The sequence below is a fragment of the Tachysurus fulvidraco genome, chromosome 25 (assembly GCF_022655615.1).
Source record: "Tachysurus fulvidraco isolate hzauxx_2018 chromosome 25, HZAU_PFXX_2.0, whole genome shotgun sequence".
NCBI lineage: Eukaryota > Metazoa > Chordata > Actinopteri > Siluriformes > Bagridae > Tachysurus > Tachysurus fulvidraco.
The window spans coordinates 7,303,761-7,322,351 of record NC_062542.1 but is presented as its reverse complement, the minus strand read 5'-3'; the positions used below and the strand labels follow the sequence as shown (position 1 = coordinate 7,322,351).

General features: G+C 35.4%; 1 protein-coding gene across 1 annotated transcript in view; it reads left to right on the top strand.

The window, feature by feature from the left end:
- erfl1 (Ets2 repressor factor like 1) overlaps positions 1 to 16,031 on the top strand; it is a 35,825-nt gene extending 19,794 nt beyond the window's left edge. Inside the window, exons 3-7 of the mRNA XM_027176691.2 lie at positions 7,969 to 8,045; positions 8,922 to 9,156; positions 11,458 to 11,644; positions 12,543 to 12,666; positions 15,119 to 16,031. Coding sequence (XP_027032492.2) covers positions 7,969 to 8,045; positions 8,922 to 9,156; positions 11,458 to 11,644; positions 12,543 to 12,666; positions 15,119 to 15,960 — 1,465 coding nt within the window. The 3' untranslated portion in view covers positions 15,961 to 16,031. The remainder of the gene's footprint in view (positions 1 to 7,968; positions 8,046 to 8,921; positions 9,157 to 11,457; positions 11,645 to 12,542; positions 12,667 to 15,118) is intronic.
- Positions 16,032 to 18,591: the final 2,560 nt, after the last annotated feature.

Below are 18,591 nucleotides of genomic sequence, written 5' to 3'. Positions count from 1 at the left end.
AATTGATGCCAGCAGTGTCATTTAAAGCAAAGCGCACTTGTCAAGGGCCGATGTGTATATAACTGCATGAAGATATATGTTACTATATAAGGTTAATATCTAACATCCCTTTACATCCCTTCACATCTCTCTCTCTCTCTCTCTCTCTCTCTCTCTCTCTCTCTCTCTCTCTCTCTCTCTCTCTCTCTCTCTCTCTCTCATCAACAAATCAATAAAAATATCCCAGTAATTAACTTGACCGCCACCGATCACGCACACCTCGGTTAAGATATATTTTTTTAATTAAATTACTTATGTATGTATGTATGTATGTATGTATGTATGTATGTATGTATGTATGTATGTATGTATGTATGTATGTATGTATAATTTATTTTTATTTTTTTTTGGAGGAATTTCGTGAAAGAGTCTGAGGTTCTGATGTTACCCAAAGCAATTTACATCTTACCATACTATATGACATATTTAAAACTATTGTGTTGATCCATGTGGAGTTGGCAAGAGTTTTTTCATTGTCACATATACCAGCTTGTTAGGAAATTGGGGTGAAAGTACAGCCTGCCATGGCATAAGAAACAGAAACAGAGATCTGCAGCTTGGCAGTGCCAGGGTCTGAACTTACAGATTATTCTTACAGCTCTTCTTAATGGTTCTGAGAATCTCTTTGCAGGTCGAAAAGTTCAATGATGCGAAAAATGTACATTGGGATGACATATATACAAATATAACTACACAAAGTATTTTATAGAGAATGTCCAGTGCCTTCACTTGTAATGGAGAGTCGACTGTACAGTATATTCGTGCTGGAAATGGTAGATAATTAGCCCAGGAGTATATCAATATCAAATGATGATACTTAGACTGATTATATATATATATATATATATATATATATATATATATATATATATATATATATATATATATATATATATATATATAAAGACCTTAATATGCGTAATGTCACATCTCGACACGACAGCGTTTTTGCGCGCGTGGGTGTGAAGTTTAAGGTCCGCTCGCCCGGCGCAGTCTGTTCCCTTTTCGCTTCCCCTCTCTCTCTTCACTCTTGCGCGGGTTTTGATCTCTCAGTCGCGAGATCAAAGACGCTCTCTGGCTATTAGTCAGCGCAAGCCATTGATCCCGCATCGATCGGCGCGAGACACAGCCGCCCCCCGAACAACGCGCGAGCCTCCCCAAAGCTCTCCCGCGCGGAAAGATAGAGCAAGAAGGGAAGGGGGGCACGACGGGCTGGTGTGTGTGTGTGTGTGTGTGTGTGTGTGTGTGTGTGTGTGTGTGTGTGTGTGTGTGTGTGTGTGTGTGGTGTGTGTGTGCGTACGTGCGTGCGTGTGTTTTTCTCTGACTCTGGTCGAACCAAGCTCGAGCTTTTTCTTTGCCGCGGGACATGAAACAATGAGGCTCGAGCCAGTTTTAATAAAGCGCGCTTTCCCCGCTTTCAACTCGGGCGCAAGGCGGACGAACCGGCAGCGGAGAGCGATCGATAATTAATGACGATGAATAATTTAACCCTATCGATTGATACTTTTTCTTCCTCTCCCCCTTCTTTTCCTTATATCTTAAGGCCCGTGTTCTGTAAGATAGACTACTGGTACCGCCTGCTCACGCGCTCCATCAGCTCCTGTTTAATTCCATCTTTCTCTCTGCAAAACTTCACTTTTTATTGCACAAGTTTATCATTTTATTACGCACTCTTATTTTTTAAAATAAGGTTTTAGCGTGTGAAAAACTTTATAGTTTACTTTAAGTTCATGCACTCCCCTAAAACTGTAGCCTTCATTTTTCTGTCTCTGAGGTGGTAATAGCAGAGTAAATATTTTGTACCTGTAGTATGTATATTCATACCTTTAAAACTGTTCAAGGTACATAGTTTAACCCTATGGACTGAAGGAAAGTGTTGAGAAAAAAAGGATATAAGGTAACATCAAGGATAACATTGAGTAATTTTTCTACCTTTTTTTTTAAATTAATTAAAGTTGCACTACATACACTTTCCAAGGTAAAAGGGTGTAGCATTGAAGCTACTGTCCTATCGACAAAGAAAGAACAGTTTGGAAACTTCTGAGAGTGTAAATCAATGATTCTCAGTCAGACAAAATTGCACTTAAAGTTGAACTGACACGAACAAAAACCTAGGCTACAAAAACCTAGTTTAGGTTATTAGGCTACTTTATTTAAATTGACACACTAGGAGCATAACTGCATGTTTATCCACTGTATGTATCGTTATGTTTGGACAGATTATTCCCAGACTACAGTTATTTATCTCTTGACACATATGTCTTTTGGGCCCAACATTTATTTCAAAAGTTTCAAATTGATTGAAAATGTTTTCAGATGATAAGTTCAAAATAAATTGAGTTTACTTTGTCAAAATTCTTCTTATGTCTTTAGTGAAAATTCAACAGGAACAGGAAAAGAAAGACAAATTCCTTTAGTACAACATCAATCTGTGTAATTAATAACGATTTCAAATCTTTGTTTTGAAGGTTGTTTTTGAGTTGTTTTGTTTGAGGTTTTTTTAAAAAAAAAAACGGTTAAATTAGGATATCGAAATGCTATCTTGCTGATGATAGAGCGCAAATTACATAAATGTTGAAAACATTTTTAAACTCTTTCACAATTTTGTCACATGCTTATGATAAAAATGCTTATCAGATAACTTTTATGAGATACACTGAGGTTTTCATACCTCTTACACCACAGTATATATTCCTTGTTTTGAAAAGAAGGTTAATGCTAGAGCTAAAGACAGAGTTTGTATTTCTGCCTTTTTTCTCAGGACATTCATTGTATAAAATTGAACAAAACCATATCACCCTCGCTCAAACGAATTCTTTATGAGATCAGGTTGATACCCTAATGATGATGTAGTGTGATTTTTAGCCAACTCCACTTGTGTTTTCACATTTTGTCTGACATGTCCTCAGCTTCTATCTCCACAAAGCCTCACTCCCTCCTACTCCTTCTCTTCATCACTTCTAACAAACACCACACCAGCCAGTCTCTCTGTTCTTCGACCCTGGGGCTGTGCAGAGGAGTGTCAGAGCAGACAAGAGAGGGAAAGGGATACATAAAAAGTGAGAGGGAGCAGAAGGAAGGAAGAGTGGAAAAGAGAGAGTGAGAGAGATGGAGAAAGGAGATGCTACATTTTGATGGATTGCAAACAGAAAGTGTGCAGAAACAGTTCAGTCCAAAACATAGAGATTAAAGCAAACATTGAAAATGTGCTTAATGTATTGGCCATCTAAAAAAAAACTTGAGTTATTATCTTTTCACTTAAAAGTATTTTCTCCTTTAATGTCACCATATTGCTGAATACAACGTGTCACTTATTTGGCCTTTGTGTCACTGTCTTGCCCGATCTTTAACTGTCTTTTTTTCGTTATTGTACAGTTAAGCAAAGAGTGCTTACAAGTTGTCCTTGTATTAACCTTTAATGCGTTAGGTTCACATATTGACACCTTAAAATAAAGTCTGTTGCAGTGAACAGTATTACTCATGGTAGAGTAAAAATCACTACATTTCACAGATGCTTTCTGTGATCAATTAAAAAATTCTATATGACTAATACTATATTATGACTAATTTATAGAAAGATATTCTTTATTATTCGAATCCATCTATTTATTAGTAATAGCAATGATCAAAGCCAATTGCAATAGATATAAACTTAATATTCTGTTTAAATATATATAGGACCATACAAATACAAATGTGTTTCATATTTACAAAGATTATGTAGAAAAAACAATTTTTTTTAGCTCTTATAAGGTCATATATGTCATACCAGTCTTAAATATAAACAGTGATTCTCCGTGTACAATAGAGAAATTCAGACAAACACACATTGTATTGTATTATTGGTCTTTTTTTTTATTTTTATCTAATGACAGTTTTGACACAAAGGTTTGAGAACACAAAGGTTCATGGTATTATATGCTGTCAAATAACACAAAACAAGTTAGGTATTTACCTTTACAATACATACATCTATAATATACATACAGTAAATTACAAATACAGAAAAAGCTTAAGGTTCACTTCCACCAGTTGATAGCATGTTTTTTGTTTGTTTATAGGCAGACACTTGTGTGTTTTGTGTGTGTACATGAAAAGTAATAGTCATAATGGTCCACATAAAGAAGTGTGTGTTGACTAAATACAGGGTTTCCGAAAAGTCTCTACGTGATTGACATTTCTTTGTAAATGAATAAATGAGTTATCTGAAAAAAAATGTAGCATATAACCTAAGTATTAAAGATTTTTGGAGGACATTTTGCTAAAAAGTGTTAGACTGCAAGTGAACAAAAGTGTTTCAGTTGCAAGTTCACTTTTCGACTTTAAGACTAGAAGGGATACAGAATGCTTCATCTTTACCGTAAACAGCTGAAAGCTGTTGCTGAAAATGCAACAGGAACAAGGATTTGATAGTGATTCAAAAAAATTATAAGACTTCAAAAAATCATTCAGATTTTGGTCTACAAAAGTGCTGCGTTGTTTAAATAGCTTTAATAACTCAAAATATGCCAATTGTAACAGATTGATAATAATTATTTGAAATTTAAAGATTTGTTCTTTATTGTTAAACTACAGCCACACTATCACTAAGACTTGCACCATTTTTTATAAAATAGTATATAACAGAACCATGGTCATAGATTTTCTACTGTTTTATTATGTGTAATTGTACTGTGCATTTCCATGCAACATGCTAGTGTGTTTGTTGTTGTACATCACTGTGTATCTCCATATCTAGAAGTGTGTAAGGAGATGTATTCCCAGGGCTGATAGTTATAATGTTTCTGGGGGTGATGGGAGGAACTTGAAAGCCCTGTGCTGCCCAAATCAAAACTAACAAGGAAATGATGGGGGCTCCTTTATCTCTTCACCTGCCTGGGGGGAAAGGACGGGGGTAAGAGAGGGAGATTGGGCAAAAGTAGTGGGGGTGTACTGGCTTCCTCTTTGATTTGTAAAAAATGCATTACCTCCGAAATCAAACGGAAAATTACTGAGTGGGAGCGAGCAAGAGAGAGAGAGAGAAAGAGAGAGAGAGAGCAACAGAGGGAGAAAGAGAGAGAGAGAGAGAGAGAGAGAGAGAGAGAGAGAGAGAGAGAGAGAGAGAGAGAGAGAGAGATGTGGTGTGGTACAGTAAGTCTGTGGCTGAGTTGGTAGAAATGTAAAAATTTCTTGCTCATGTATAAAGTCAAAAAAAAAATGCTTTAAGTTGATGTCCAGCTTTATTAATATGTACTCAAATTGAACTCTCAGATGTGTAGTGTTTAAGAAAGCACATGAAAGCAAAAATAGGCCATTTCCTCCAATTGTATTAAGTTGTGAAACAGAATCAGCAGCAGTTTGAAAATATGCACTCGGTTGAATTCATGCATCCAAAAGGAAGCATGTGTTAGCCTTCACCCTCTTTAATTGGTAGCCTTCGTATTATGAGAGAGCTGACTGGTGAGTGGAAATTAGCAGAAGACTAACTTCAGGAGAATTTGTTTTTAAAGTTGGTTACTGGTTTTAAAATACCCTATGATCAGTGAGTTGGCCATAATTCCTTGCAAACGTCTTTAAACATATTTTTAAACCATAGTAAAAAACAAAATTTTCTATTGCTTCACATTATGATGACCTAATTGCCAGTAAAGAAAGATAAATACTTTGTATTTCCAGGATGTAGGCAAAAATGTGTAAGTTTACCATATAAAGAGAAAAATACATCAAAATAAACTCAGATGGTTGATCATAAGGTGTCAACTGGAAGCCTAAAGAACAGAAAAGGCCAAGGGATTTGAGCATGAAGAGTTCTGGGATAAGATAATTAGACAAAGGCTGAATATAAACCTGTACTACAGTTAAGGAAAGAGAAGAGAGAAGAGAAAAAAAGCAAGCATCCTACACAAACATCCTAAGCAACTGGTTTGCCAGTAGAGCTGTCTTACTTGTCTTAATAATGATGCTGTGACTCGTGGTGATCATTTGAACTCGCGCTCATGATGGTTGGACTTTTCAATGGTCGGCTCAAGAACTAAGGAATAGGTTAGAGGGAAAATATAATTTTGTTTATAGACGTATGAAAAAGTAGACATTGTAAGGAAAGGGTTATTAATACAGATAATACAGGCCTGGGTATGATTTTTTTCTCTACTGATTTCAATATATGGGACTGTAAGAAATATCCAAATATTTTTAAAAATCTGATCTGAATGAATCGCAATAAGTAATTAAAAAAGTGTTTAAATATCATAGCAAAAAAGAAAAATATTTTTATAGCATCATGAACTCACTACGGTTTGTGTACACTGTAAAAAGTTTGTGTTTCTAGAAGAATAACTAAATAACTGTATTCAATCACCATCAAGATTGCAAAAGATCTGTCCACACAGTCATTTGCACCTATGGGATTTTACAGGAATCAGACCAAATTTTGAATGTTGAGAACCAGAAGGAAACCCAAATGAACAGCAACCCAAGCTGATTTGGACTGATTTGTAGATCTGGAGGTGTGAGGTGGTCTGACTATGTTGCCTGTATAAATATATGTGTATGTCAGTTATATTGATGTAAAAAAAAAGGTAAATATTACATAACAATGTATATACAGTGAAAAACCTTGCATTTTTTTTTCTAAATGTAACTCAAAGCTAAATATGTTTAATGATTTGGATTAATTAATTAGCATTAACTGTTTGTCAGGAGATAGAAAGTGTCAGAAGCCATATAATGACGGGGGAGTTGAAGATGAACTCAAAAAAGTACAGAGATCAGAGAGCAAAAAGAGACAGCAGAGAAGGTGCGAGTAACTGAGTAACTGGACACTTCTAAGACTAAAGGCAAGAGAGCAAGAGAGAGAGAGAGAGAGAGAGAGAGAGAGAGAGAGAGAGAGAGAGAGAGAGAGAGAGAGAGAGAGAGAGAGAGAGAGAGAGAGAGAGAGAGAGAGATGTGTGTGTGCGCATGCATTGAATGCGTGGAAGAGAGAAGTGCCTGGAGTTAGCAATAATAATTTATACAAACACACCTTAATAATTCACGTTCCATTTCAATGCTGGAGGGAAGATCCAAAATTCACAGAGCATAATTAAATAGAGTAGTAGAAGAGACGAGAGAAGAGAGAGGGAGAGAAGACTAAGGCAGTGAGTGAAAGACTAGCATTAAAGGTACCGTGTACCGATGTTTTTTCTTTTACCCCAGCATTGTAAAACAAGCTTATAATATTGTGGCATCCAGAGTAAGAATGATTTCCCCACTTATACAGTAAATTCGGCCCTGAAAATTCCACTGGCTCGAATACAACCATTTGCCTTTAATATTTTTTAAATATTCCACCTTGAAAGTACACGTGTTAACCTTTTGGGATAATATCTAATACAGATTAAAAATGTGATTTTAAATAAGGACTGCAATTAATTTACTCACCATTAATAACAGATTAATTACATTTCAATTAGTAATACTATTCATTGGAAAAATTAGAAAAATCTTCAAAAAACAAATCTTTTTTTGTATATATTTAGTCTGTACAAAAACAATATGCATGGCTGATCGGGTGAACGGCTTCAAAGTTTTGGTCCCACTTCACAGCTCATGAATATATGAGATGATCTTTAGACTACATCTCTTTGTAATTTAATGCAGAATTTTCTGACACCTGTCATTGAGGGGTTGTCTTTGGCACGAATATTTAAAGATATCTATTAGATATATATGTTGTGAGTGTTTCAGAAGCCACGAGTATTGAGCCTTAAGTGCCACTGCTGTAAAATGTATATTGTGTGATGTCAGATGTTACTGTATATGATAATTTTGTTTTAAAGGTTTTGGCTTTGCCATTAGTAGAGTTTAGTTATTAAATAATGTGTGTGTGTGTGTGTGTGTGTGTGTGTGTGTGTGTGTGTGTGTGTGTGTGTGTGTGTGTGTGTGTGTGTGTGTGTGTGTGTGTGTGTACAGGTGCAGTGGAAGCATGGACTGTAACTGTGTTAGTGACCTGCTCCTCACTCCACCTGTCCCAGCCCTCTGGACACCAGGTGAGCAAAATATACCCTACGATTACACCCCAAACTTTAAGGTTATTGATATTTAAAATGTTTACTGATTCTTTTTTTCACCAGATAGCAAATCTGTTTTGTTACATCCATTGAATTTCTTTGTCATGTCACACTCCACAGTGATGGTTAATGGCTCATATGAAATTAGATACTAAGAGCCTTAAGGATAAATAAACAGGATCAATATACTCATAGAAAAGTTCTAAAAAAAAAAAAACACACACACACACACACACACACACACACACACACACACACACACACACACACACACACACACACACAGAGAAATGTTTCTATCTTGAAAGTAAATGGTGATATCAAACTTATCTGCTCTCTGTGATGCCCCAAGTGCTTGTTCACAAGCCTCTAAAATTTGAAGCTGTTATCTCCAAACACTAAAATTAAGTGAAAGGTTATTTACCAACAGATGTAAAAACATCTTACACTGAAAGCCAAAAATATCCTGATATATCAAACTTGTGGCTATACAATTATTAATTTGTTTCTACTGATTGAAAATATGTCTGATAAGTCAATTTTCTATTCTGTCAGTCGAATGAAACACCAGTGTACTTTTAACAAGGCATAAGATAAGATTTATTCTTATCCCAGGTTAAATTTATTATATAAAAAAATAATTGTAGTATGGAAATCCAAAATGCTGAAAGTTTTTTATTGATTAATATTTTTTTATACCTACTAATGAAAGCTTATTTTAGAGCTAATTCTCAGGGGTTTTGTACCCAACCCCTATGTGCATGACATTTAGACAGCTCTGCCCCTTATCAAGCATTAAAAAAACCAACACGTCTCATCCATGTCCTCTACCTTTCCTCTCCTTGCTTTCCCCAGGCTTTGCCTTTCCAGACTGGGCCTATAAGCCAGAGTCTAGCCCTGGCTCCAGGCAGATCCAGCTGTGGCATTTCATCCTGGAGCTGCTGCAGAAGGAGGAATACCAGGGGGTGATTGCCTGGCAGGGAGACTATGGTGAATTTGTGATCAAAGATCCGGATGAAGTAGCAAGACTCTGGGGGATTCGCAAGTGCAAGCCTCACATGAACTACGACAAGCTTAGCCGTGCACTAAGGTGGGCTTTCTCAGTGTGTAGGCTTAATGTGTGTAGGCACACACACACACACACACACACACACACACACACACACACACACACACGTTTTTATATATACATATGTATACATATATATATATATATATATATATATATATATATATATATATATATATATATATATATATATATAGAGAGAGAGAGAGAGAGAGAGAGAGAGAGAGAGAGAGAGAGAGAGGAGTCAGTATATAAACTTTGTGTACTTCACTTAACTTTACAGCATACACTCACTGGCCACTTTAACTCTTAATCCTTGCTCATTCAATCAGTATTTCTGGGATGTTTTCATGACCGAGCATCCGTAGAGTTTATATAAAATGGTACACAAACACATAAAGTGAGTGTGATTTCTTTGGGGTGCAGAAATTTATTTTTCATAAGACATATCAAAGCAAAAGGTCCAGACAGGTTCAAGCTGACAGAAAAAGTCCACATTAACTCAAATAGCCACTCTTTACCACCATGGTGAGCAAAGGCTCTCAGAACACAAAACAGGACAAACTTTAAATAAATAGACTGCTATGACAGAAAACCATGTTAAGAATCTGAGTATAATGCTGAGGTTTGTTGAGAGTTAACTCCATTATACTGGATATCAGTAGAATTATTAGGAAATCAGTATCAGCTGTGTACTGAGTGTTAGCCAATTGGCTGAATGGTGTCATATCGAAGAAGGAAAAAATTGTATCCTTACATAAATGGTGCATGTGTAATTGAAGCAAGACAATAAGGATGGATTTGAAGGTGTTTCTCAAACATTATTAGTGGTAATAAAGAGAACCTTTGTTCTTTGTTGTCAAATCAATTTTTAAATTCACTGACTGGTTCAATAAAATTCTGCACATTACTTTTATATTTCTATCAAAACTACTGGGGATTTTAATCAAATCCTATAACACCCTGCTTGCCGGAGAAGCCTTATAAATAACTTTATAAAACACACATCCTTCCATATGTTTTCATTATCTGGTTTAAATTTTTTTAAACTGTAAAATACTTCATTTTACTCTGTTTAAGTTTCTTAATGTTTATGTCTCCACATGAAGACAAGCAAAAACATTATCCTCAGTAAAGGCAAGAATTTTAAATTACTGTTTTTTTTATTTAAATTTTTATTACTTTGACTCAACAGAGATAAAATGAACTAAGGATAGATACTGACTTTCCAAAGAATGGACAGATATATTTTTATACAACTCTGGCTAAAGAATATATCAGATGTATCCTTATAGTATGTATTATTTGTTCTGTGAATCTTTAAAGCAAAAGAAAAAAACAAAAAAACAAATTTGTAATGGGTTTGAAACATGAATTCTGAAGTATTTCGCATATCAAACCAAACGCAAACTTTTTCTTGCATATTTAATATGGTTTCCCGGACAATTTCATTTTTCAGCGTTATTTCTTCCCTTTCATTTCCCCCTAAATCCCGCACTCCTCCCTCTGCTCTGTCGTTAATAGACACTGTCATTGCTGCTAATTGTTATGAATTGGTGCAGGCCATAATTGGCCTCTTTGATTAGCCTATTCTAATTGCTCAATTAAGGGACAGTGCTCAATTGCCATGCAAGCAAAGCGTACAAATCACTGGTGTGGCAGGTTGCATTATGTGCACTTGTGTAGCCTACTGAGCTGAAAAGAAGGAACCCAACCATAAATTGCTTTGAAATGAGAAGGGGCAAAGCAGAGCAACATAGCTGAAACTAAAGACACAAACTCCTTTTTTTGTTAGATATTGAAGGTATAACCTGAATATATATATTATTTTATGTATATATTATATATACTGTATACTGCTTTTACACTCTGGCAAAAAGATGTATTTTGAAAATTATAAAATATAAAATTATACTATATGGTTAAAGGTACATTACTTGCTGTCACTCAGATTTTGTTTCTCAAAAGGACTGCAAAATAAAATTTATATTAAATTCAGATGATGTTTAAAATGATTAAGTACTATATAGGATTTTTAAATTCCATGGTTCATCATGACAACATAAGTACATTATCACAGAATACCATATATAATTTGCGCCGTATAAAAAACACTTTGATTCAATGGTTTACTTTGTTGTTGTTTTTTAATTATACGAATTTTCTGCCTTTTTACTATGTTATCTAATAAAGCTTACAGTATTCTACACAGTATTTTAATTTTTATATGTTGATTTACCTCACTAACCCTCTTCTACTTTTCTCTTTTCATCCCTGATCTCTCTTAATTCTGTACTCTATATACTTTCTATCATGCTCCAGGTACTACTACAACAAGCGCATTTTGCACAAAACTAAAGGAAAGCGGTTCACCTACAAATTTAATTTCAGCAAGGTGGTTCTAGTGAATTATCCGCTATTAGACATGGCTAGCTCTCCTTTCTTGCTAGCTCAGAACCACTTCAATGGAGGGGCAGCCACAGCAGACTGCAGCCCTGTGACCCCGGAGGTATGTGAGCCATGGTGGATGTCCTATACTTAAACCTATACTTCCTTGTATTCATAAAATAAATATGTGAAAGGGAATTTAACCAAAATACAATTGTATCTCCACTTTGCTGTCTTTGGAACAAGATGTATATGTGAAATGTGTGCATACATTAATCTACATTTAGTGCAGCACGGTGGTTAAAGAGTGTTATAGAAAATAAAACCAAACTCTTTTCATCTGTAAATAATCACAGCCATATGATGAATCACAGAACATCCAAAATACTCAGCACACCACCTAAAGACCATGCAAGCAAAATACCAAATGGTGATAGCAGGAGCACCAACCAGAGATACAGTATATCAAACTATTAGAATTTTGCACAGGGTAACTGTTTAAATCTTATATAACTGTTTATAACTTTTTGAACAGGGACATTGTGTAAAAGTTATTTAGAAACCAAAGTCAGAAAGAGAAGGGGAATAAAGGGAGGGGGAGTGCTGAAGAAAGGTGAAGGAGAAAGAAGAGAATAAAGTCAAAGTGGGAGTTAAGTGGCCTTAAAACCAAAGAAGATATTATCCCCTCCATCTCATTCTCACCTTGGCTGGTGTATTCACTGATGGTATTGATCTAAAAAAGGAATATAAGAAATTAAAGAAGAAAGAGAATATTCGATCGGTTCACCGATGAATACGGGATAGACGTGAGAAGTGACAGATATTTGTGATCACTGGATGGTGGAGTTAAATAAAGAGAGTTTCTGCTGAGAGTCCCACTAACACCTAGAACTGTAAAAGAATTAATGAAGAAAAGAACTTTTCAACATTTGGTTTCTTCCTTTTTCTTTTTTCCCTTATTTTCCTTCACCTTTGCTCACACGTTTTTTGATCAATTCTCTTTCCTTTTAAACTCTCAGGCCTTGCAGTCTTTATTCCCTCGGTTGCCTGATTCTGGCCGTGGAACTGCTCTGTTTGACCGTGCTACAGGAGCCCCAGAGGGTGATAAGCTCAGATTGGACGCTTTTCCTTTCCTTGGTTCAGGTGAGTGAGAAACACACAAGATGAAAATGATGGACAGTGGACAGGGAAGAGTGGGATACGTTAGAATTTTTTAACATTATGAAGCATGTATCATTATGAATGAGGAATAAACAAATACGAATGATTCTGAATATATGTTTACTCTCTTCAAATTAGTTTTATAGCAGTTTTACAACCTTTAATAACATTTCATAAAATAATAATAATAATAATAATAATAATAATAATAATAATAATAATAATAATAGTAATACTAGTAGTCGCAGTATGCCTAATATTTAGGAGGACTTTATTTCACTATTTCTGTGTTTATGTACATAAGATTTTCTTACATATATCTACAATACAAATGATAAAATTTAGGTTTAACAATTTTACAATTTAGTATCTTGAGTAAATCTAAATGTAATTTACTCTACATACAGTAGTCAGTTATTACATTATTAATATAAACAGAATATCATTCTTATTACTTATTACAATATTATTTTAATATTGATCAATTATAGTACTTAGACAGTTTTTCAGATGGTTACAAAGCACAGACTCGAAAGTAATCTTATTTGGGACAAAATACATCTATATTTCTTTATCTTATAGTTTTTGATTCTTAAATGTAAGGAATTGTGAACGAAAAAAGACACCGACAAAGAAATAGAAATTTATTGCTGGAGGCCAAAATTAAGACCAAATTAAAATCTTCATATCAAGGTACAGTTTCAGCGGTTGTCGTCTGTCTGATCAAAAATCTATGTCTTTCCTCTATGTTTATAGGTGAGGCAATCAGTGTGTCCTCCTTCTACCCACTTACTCACAGAAGCTCTAATTTATACATGATTAGATAAAACATGTTAGATATCATATACAAGCTACAAATGAAATAATAAATTAATTATACTGACTGTATATAAGATACTACCTAATTAGGATACTGGGTTATAGAGGTTTGGCCTTGTTAAGCAGATCATTACATCATATGGTATACACATCATACATCATATCAATAAATATCAGCTTGTCATTCCGATCATCTCTAGAACAAACATGTTTTTCAAAGTATATCCTCTATAAATGCATTTAACTAAAATCAGCACATATATAATAACATTACAGAGTGACTTCATTCAATTATCTAAAAATAGTTGATTATAATTGATTAATATGATTCACAGTAAATTACAATTTTAATCAATCTTATATAAGCACCGATATAAAGCTTCATATGGACCTAATATAATTCTAATGATTATATTTTATCTTTTAAATATATGGCTTAAAAATTAACGGTAAGAGGCGTGGGGTGTTTTTGCCTCACTGAGCCGATAACTTGATGCAAAGTGTAAATTAATTTCATTGGAGAAATGGTAAGATAACAGACCAGTGCTGAATCCATTCTGGAACTTTTTACAGTATACAATATGACTTGTGCACTTTTTCATGCTGTTCTGTGAGATGTGGGAATCAATTATGGAAGTAAAAGAACATAATAAAGATAAATAATTGCACTGGAAGAAGACATGGTGTCTTATCTTTCAGTCATTATGTAGAATCAAATCCAGATTCGATCCGAGGCATTTGTTTGTCATGTTAATGTTAGTTTACATTTGCATTTTAGTAGACACATTTGAATTTCAAAGGATGCGTTTCAGCGTATCCTCTGTTAGAGGTCATAAAACTGTCTGTGTGTGTACACTCCTTTGTTTCTAGTCTATATGTGCTTTAAACTACCAGTGCATCAGAATGTGTGTTGGTGTGGAGCACGTGTTTGTTTTTTGTGTCTATGTGTACATACCTCTCCACCCCAACTTACCCCCCTTACTTTGTTTGTCCTCAGGTCCTATTTCTTCCTCCTCCCCTTTTTACCCTGATCTTGCTCCCATGTGTCCTCCCTGTCCTAATCCCTTCCCAGGCAGGAAGGTCCTAATTGAGGGTGCAGGCTTCGGTTTGTGGCCTGTGGGCGTCCATTACTGTGTTTTCATAAGCAAGCGAGGCCTGCCTGACTGATTCAATATTCATGTGTCTGCAAGCTACTCCTGGCCCAGAACACAGAGAGACTCTAGCACTGTCAAATTAGGCCTGCATAGCAAATAACAGGAGAGAGAGAGAGAGAGAGAGAGAGAGAGAGAGAGAGAGAGAGAGAGAGAGAGAGAGAGAGAGAGAGAGAGAGAGAGAGAAGGGTGTCAGGAAGGGTTTGAGGATGAGGAAAGTGTAAAAGTAAAGAAGGCATGGGGTGAGTGGAAAATGTGGAGGAAGGAAAAAGAAGGTTTTGCCAATGTGAAATAATTTGTCCAGAAAGTGTTTTAATTAATGCATCTGTGTAGACACTTTCCTAACCTTTTCCAGTTGCAAGGTTTTCTGAGAAAACCTTTTTTTAAAAAAAATAAATAAATAAATAAAACAATGTTAAGTGTTACTTCTTAATACTACTTCTTTTCTTCTCTTTCCTCCACAGCAGCCCCCTGTTACTCTAAACCTCCATCCATGTTGGGTCCTTACCCTCGTAACCCTGCATTTGACTACTCTTGGGGCTTCAACCCATATCTCCCTGGGGCTTTATCCCTCAACAACTGTCCTAAACTGCCTCCAGGCTCGATCTACCCCTCACACTTCTATCCAAATCCGCTTCAGTCTGGCCTGGCACAGCTCCCTCATCCTTTTTCCTCACTCCTTCCTCCTGGGGACACAACAGGAACAGAGCGGGCTCAAACTGGGGGATCCAACGGCTCAGTGGGTGGTCAGGCTCCACGACTCTGCATTCCGTCATACCCGGGTAGTTTACTTCAAGGCCGGACTGAGCTGGGAATTTTGGGTCCTGGTATGAGTGAGAGGGAAAGAGGAGAGAACACTAGCATTACAGGGGCAGGTGGAGGTGGGATTGGCGTGGGATTAGGTTTAGGCTTGGGATCACTGGGATTAGGGAGTGGAGGAGGCATCCAGAGTCCGTCAGATCGGCGCACAGGAGTGAAACAGGACCCAGGGTCGGATTCTGAGCTGGAAATCACAGACCTGAGTGACTGTAGCTCGGAGAACGAAAACGAGCCAGACTTCAACGTCAGCCAAGAGAAGGAGCATAGGATGGGAGGCCGACCTCACATTCCTGAAGCCAAGACTGCAGGTCTGGGTGGAACCTTACCTCAGCTCTCTTCTCTTCCTCCTTCTATATCTCCCCACCCTCTGAAAAGCCTGGTACCTCTGACTCCTCCACCACCATCTCTTCCTACATCACTTTCTCCTTCCCTCATCTTGGTTGAGCGGCACAGAGAAACAGAGACTCTTAAACATACTCATAGTTAAGACGCTTTGTTCAGATGCTGGTTATATTGAGCACTCTCTGCCTCTATCTCTTTGTCAATATACAGTATACTCTCGCCTTCTTAATTTGTATTTTAGTGTTATATAATTTTATGATTATAAATCATTTTAAGTTTTTGTTATGTTTCTATTGCACTTTTTTGTGTTTGTTGTCTTTGTTGTTGAATTTATTTTCAATTCCAAAAAATGTTAAACAAAAACTTTTAATAAATATCAATTCCTTATTTATGACACTATATCCATATAAATATTTTCATTTATAAGAATTTAAATATATTTCACCAAATGAAATTGAAAAAAAAAAAACAACATCATTCACACCCAGAATCAGAACTAATTCATGTGATAAATTAATACCAACTGTTAATTAACTGCATTCATTTTTTTATATCATAGATATAAATTACCTTTGAGAGCTCATGTAACAAAAATGTCTCTCAAATGTCATTTTCTCAAAACAAAGAGATCATTTGTAAAGTGATTGTAAATGTGAATAGATAAATATTGGCTCATAAATTTATGAGGTAATAACATTTATAAATGTTAAATTTACCATATATTTCTAATCCCCTATAAAACCCGTTGTGGCGGAATATGAGATATGATCGTTTATCTTTTGTTGCAGCAAATTATAGTATGAATTAATTCTGTAGTTATTCACCTCCTTTAATTTCACATACACATGTTCATACTGGGTAATTTGACTGCTGAAAGTTGTGGTCTGATTTAGGTGTATTGCATAAATTCTACATACATTTTACTATACTCCTTAAGCATTAGCTCTGCAGCACAATATTAAAGCAGCATAATGCAAAGCTATTTGCGATGATGGAAATTGTGTAATAATTCCTCGCTGTGTTGTAATAAAGCACTTAAATGCATTTGTTTGTGCTGTGCTTAACAGCTTGCAACGGAAACACTGTCAAACAAAGACATCTTGTGGTGAGATGTGATTTCTACAGATAAGGTGATTGTATATGAATGTCATTTTGCTAATTTGTCTTTTCAAGGAATGATATCTGCTCCCAAACATCCCCAAATATTCGGTGGGATTTTACCTATTTGTTCACTTGTACATTTGTCATGTCCACATGGTGCTAACATGTCTTATTTTAAATAGCTTATAGGTTCTTTGCGCTTTACAAAAAAAACAGAGAGAGATTGAGTAAGAAAGTGCTTAAATTTGCATCAGTATATTTTATTATTGTATATAAAACATTTAATTTGTATTATTACTATTATATATGAGATTGATGTACTGGTGGGATTCAATTCTGTATTAAAGTGATAATAGATAGGGGACAAATGTAGTTTGTATAAGAACTAGCTTTTAAAAAAAATATAAAGCACTTGTTTTAATGGTTTAAGAGATGAGAAAAATCTAAAACATATATAAAACATCTCAAATCCCACTAGTTCTATTCTCTGTCATTTTATCTGAGATATCAAAGAAAGACTCTATAGAGGAAGACTAGTATTCCACCAGTACTTGTTAATAGTTTATATTCACGAAGTGATAGTTTGCAGTAACGTTAGTAATATTGGGGTTTTGCACTTTTTTTGGGAGAAATATTTTGACTAATGTTTGTTTGTATCGATAGTTGCAGATGAAAAAACTCGAAAAAATAGTAATTAAACCTTTTGAATGTCAGCACACTAAATGGGAAAAAAATTATTCTTTTAAGCAGACCATGCAATACCGTATGTAAAAAAGAATAGACCACTGCAGACGTTTCCTCAGAAGACAAACTCAACACGATATCCATAGTTTACATGAAATTTAAATTGCCTAGCTGCATTTCATCAGTGTATTATATGAAACTACCATTGTACAGTACATAGACCTTCCTTTGTATATTTGTGTGTACACATCAAAAAGAACAAAGAGGCATTTTCTTTGGAGTAAGGTTTATTTGTTGTTTGTATATCGTACAACTGAAAAAAAAAGAAAAAAAGAATGAGATATAAAAAATATCTTTAAAAGCAATAAAACATTATTCTGGAGGTGTGATTGAGATGTGATTGTGAGAGAGTTCAGATTTGTCTTATGTACAGTTTAATATTGTATGAAATTGGGCAGAAGAAATAATACAGTTCAAGATTACCACATGCCATTATTTTGTATTTCTTTCATCCTGCCACTGCTATATAAATGCCTCGAACATTATGACACCCTTCGAGCTATTTATTTGACGTGTATGTTGACCACAGAGAAAAGAGCGTTCTAGTTTCTACACTTCAGAGCATCTCTGTGTTCAAAGAAATGAGATTTACTGTGACGCCTCTAGTTATGTACAGTGTAAATGTCGGTTAATCAATATGCATATGAGACCTTTCAGTTATTGAGAACATTTCCAGATCAGTTACCAGCTTTTCTTTTGTAAAACAGATTTCTGATAATGTTTTGCATGGTAAAAATTTAATATTTTCAAAAGACACTATGTTTTGATAAATGACTAGTACCTGAGACTAGTACCTGTGTGTGTGTGTGTGTGTGTGTGTGTGTGTGTGTGTGTGTGTGTGTGTGTGTGTGTGTGTGTGTGTGTGTGTGTGTGAGTGAGAGAGAGAGAGAGAGAGAGAGAGAGAGAGAGAGAGAGAGAGAGAGAGAGAGAG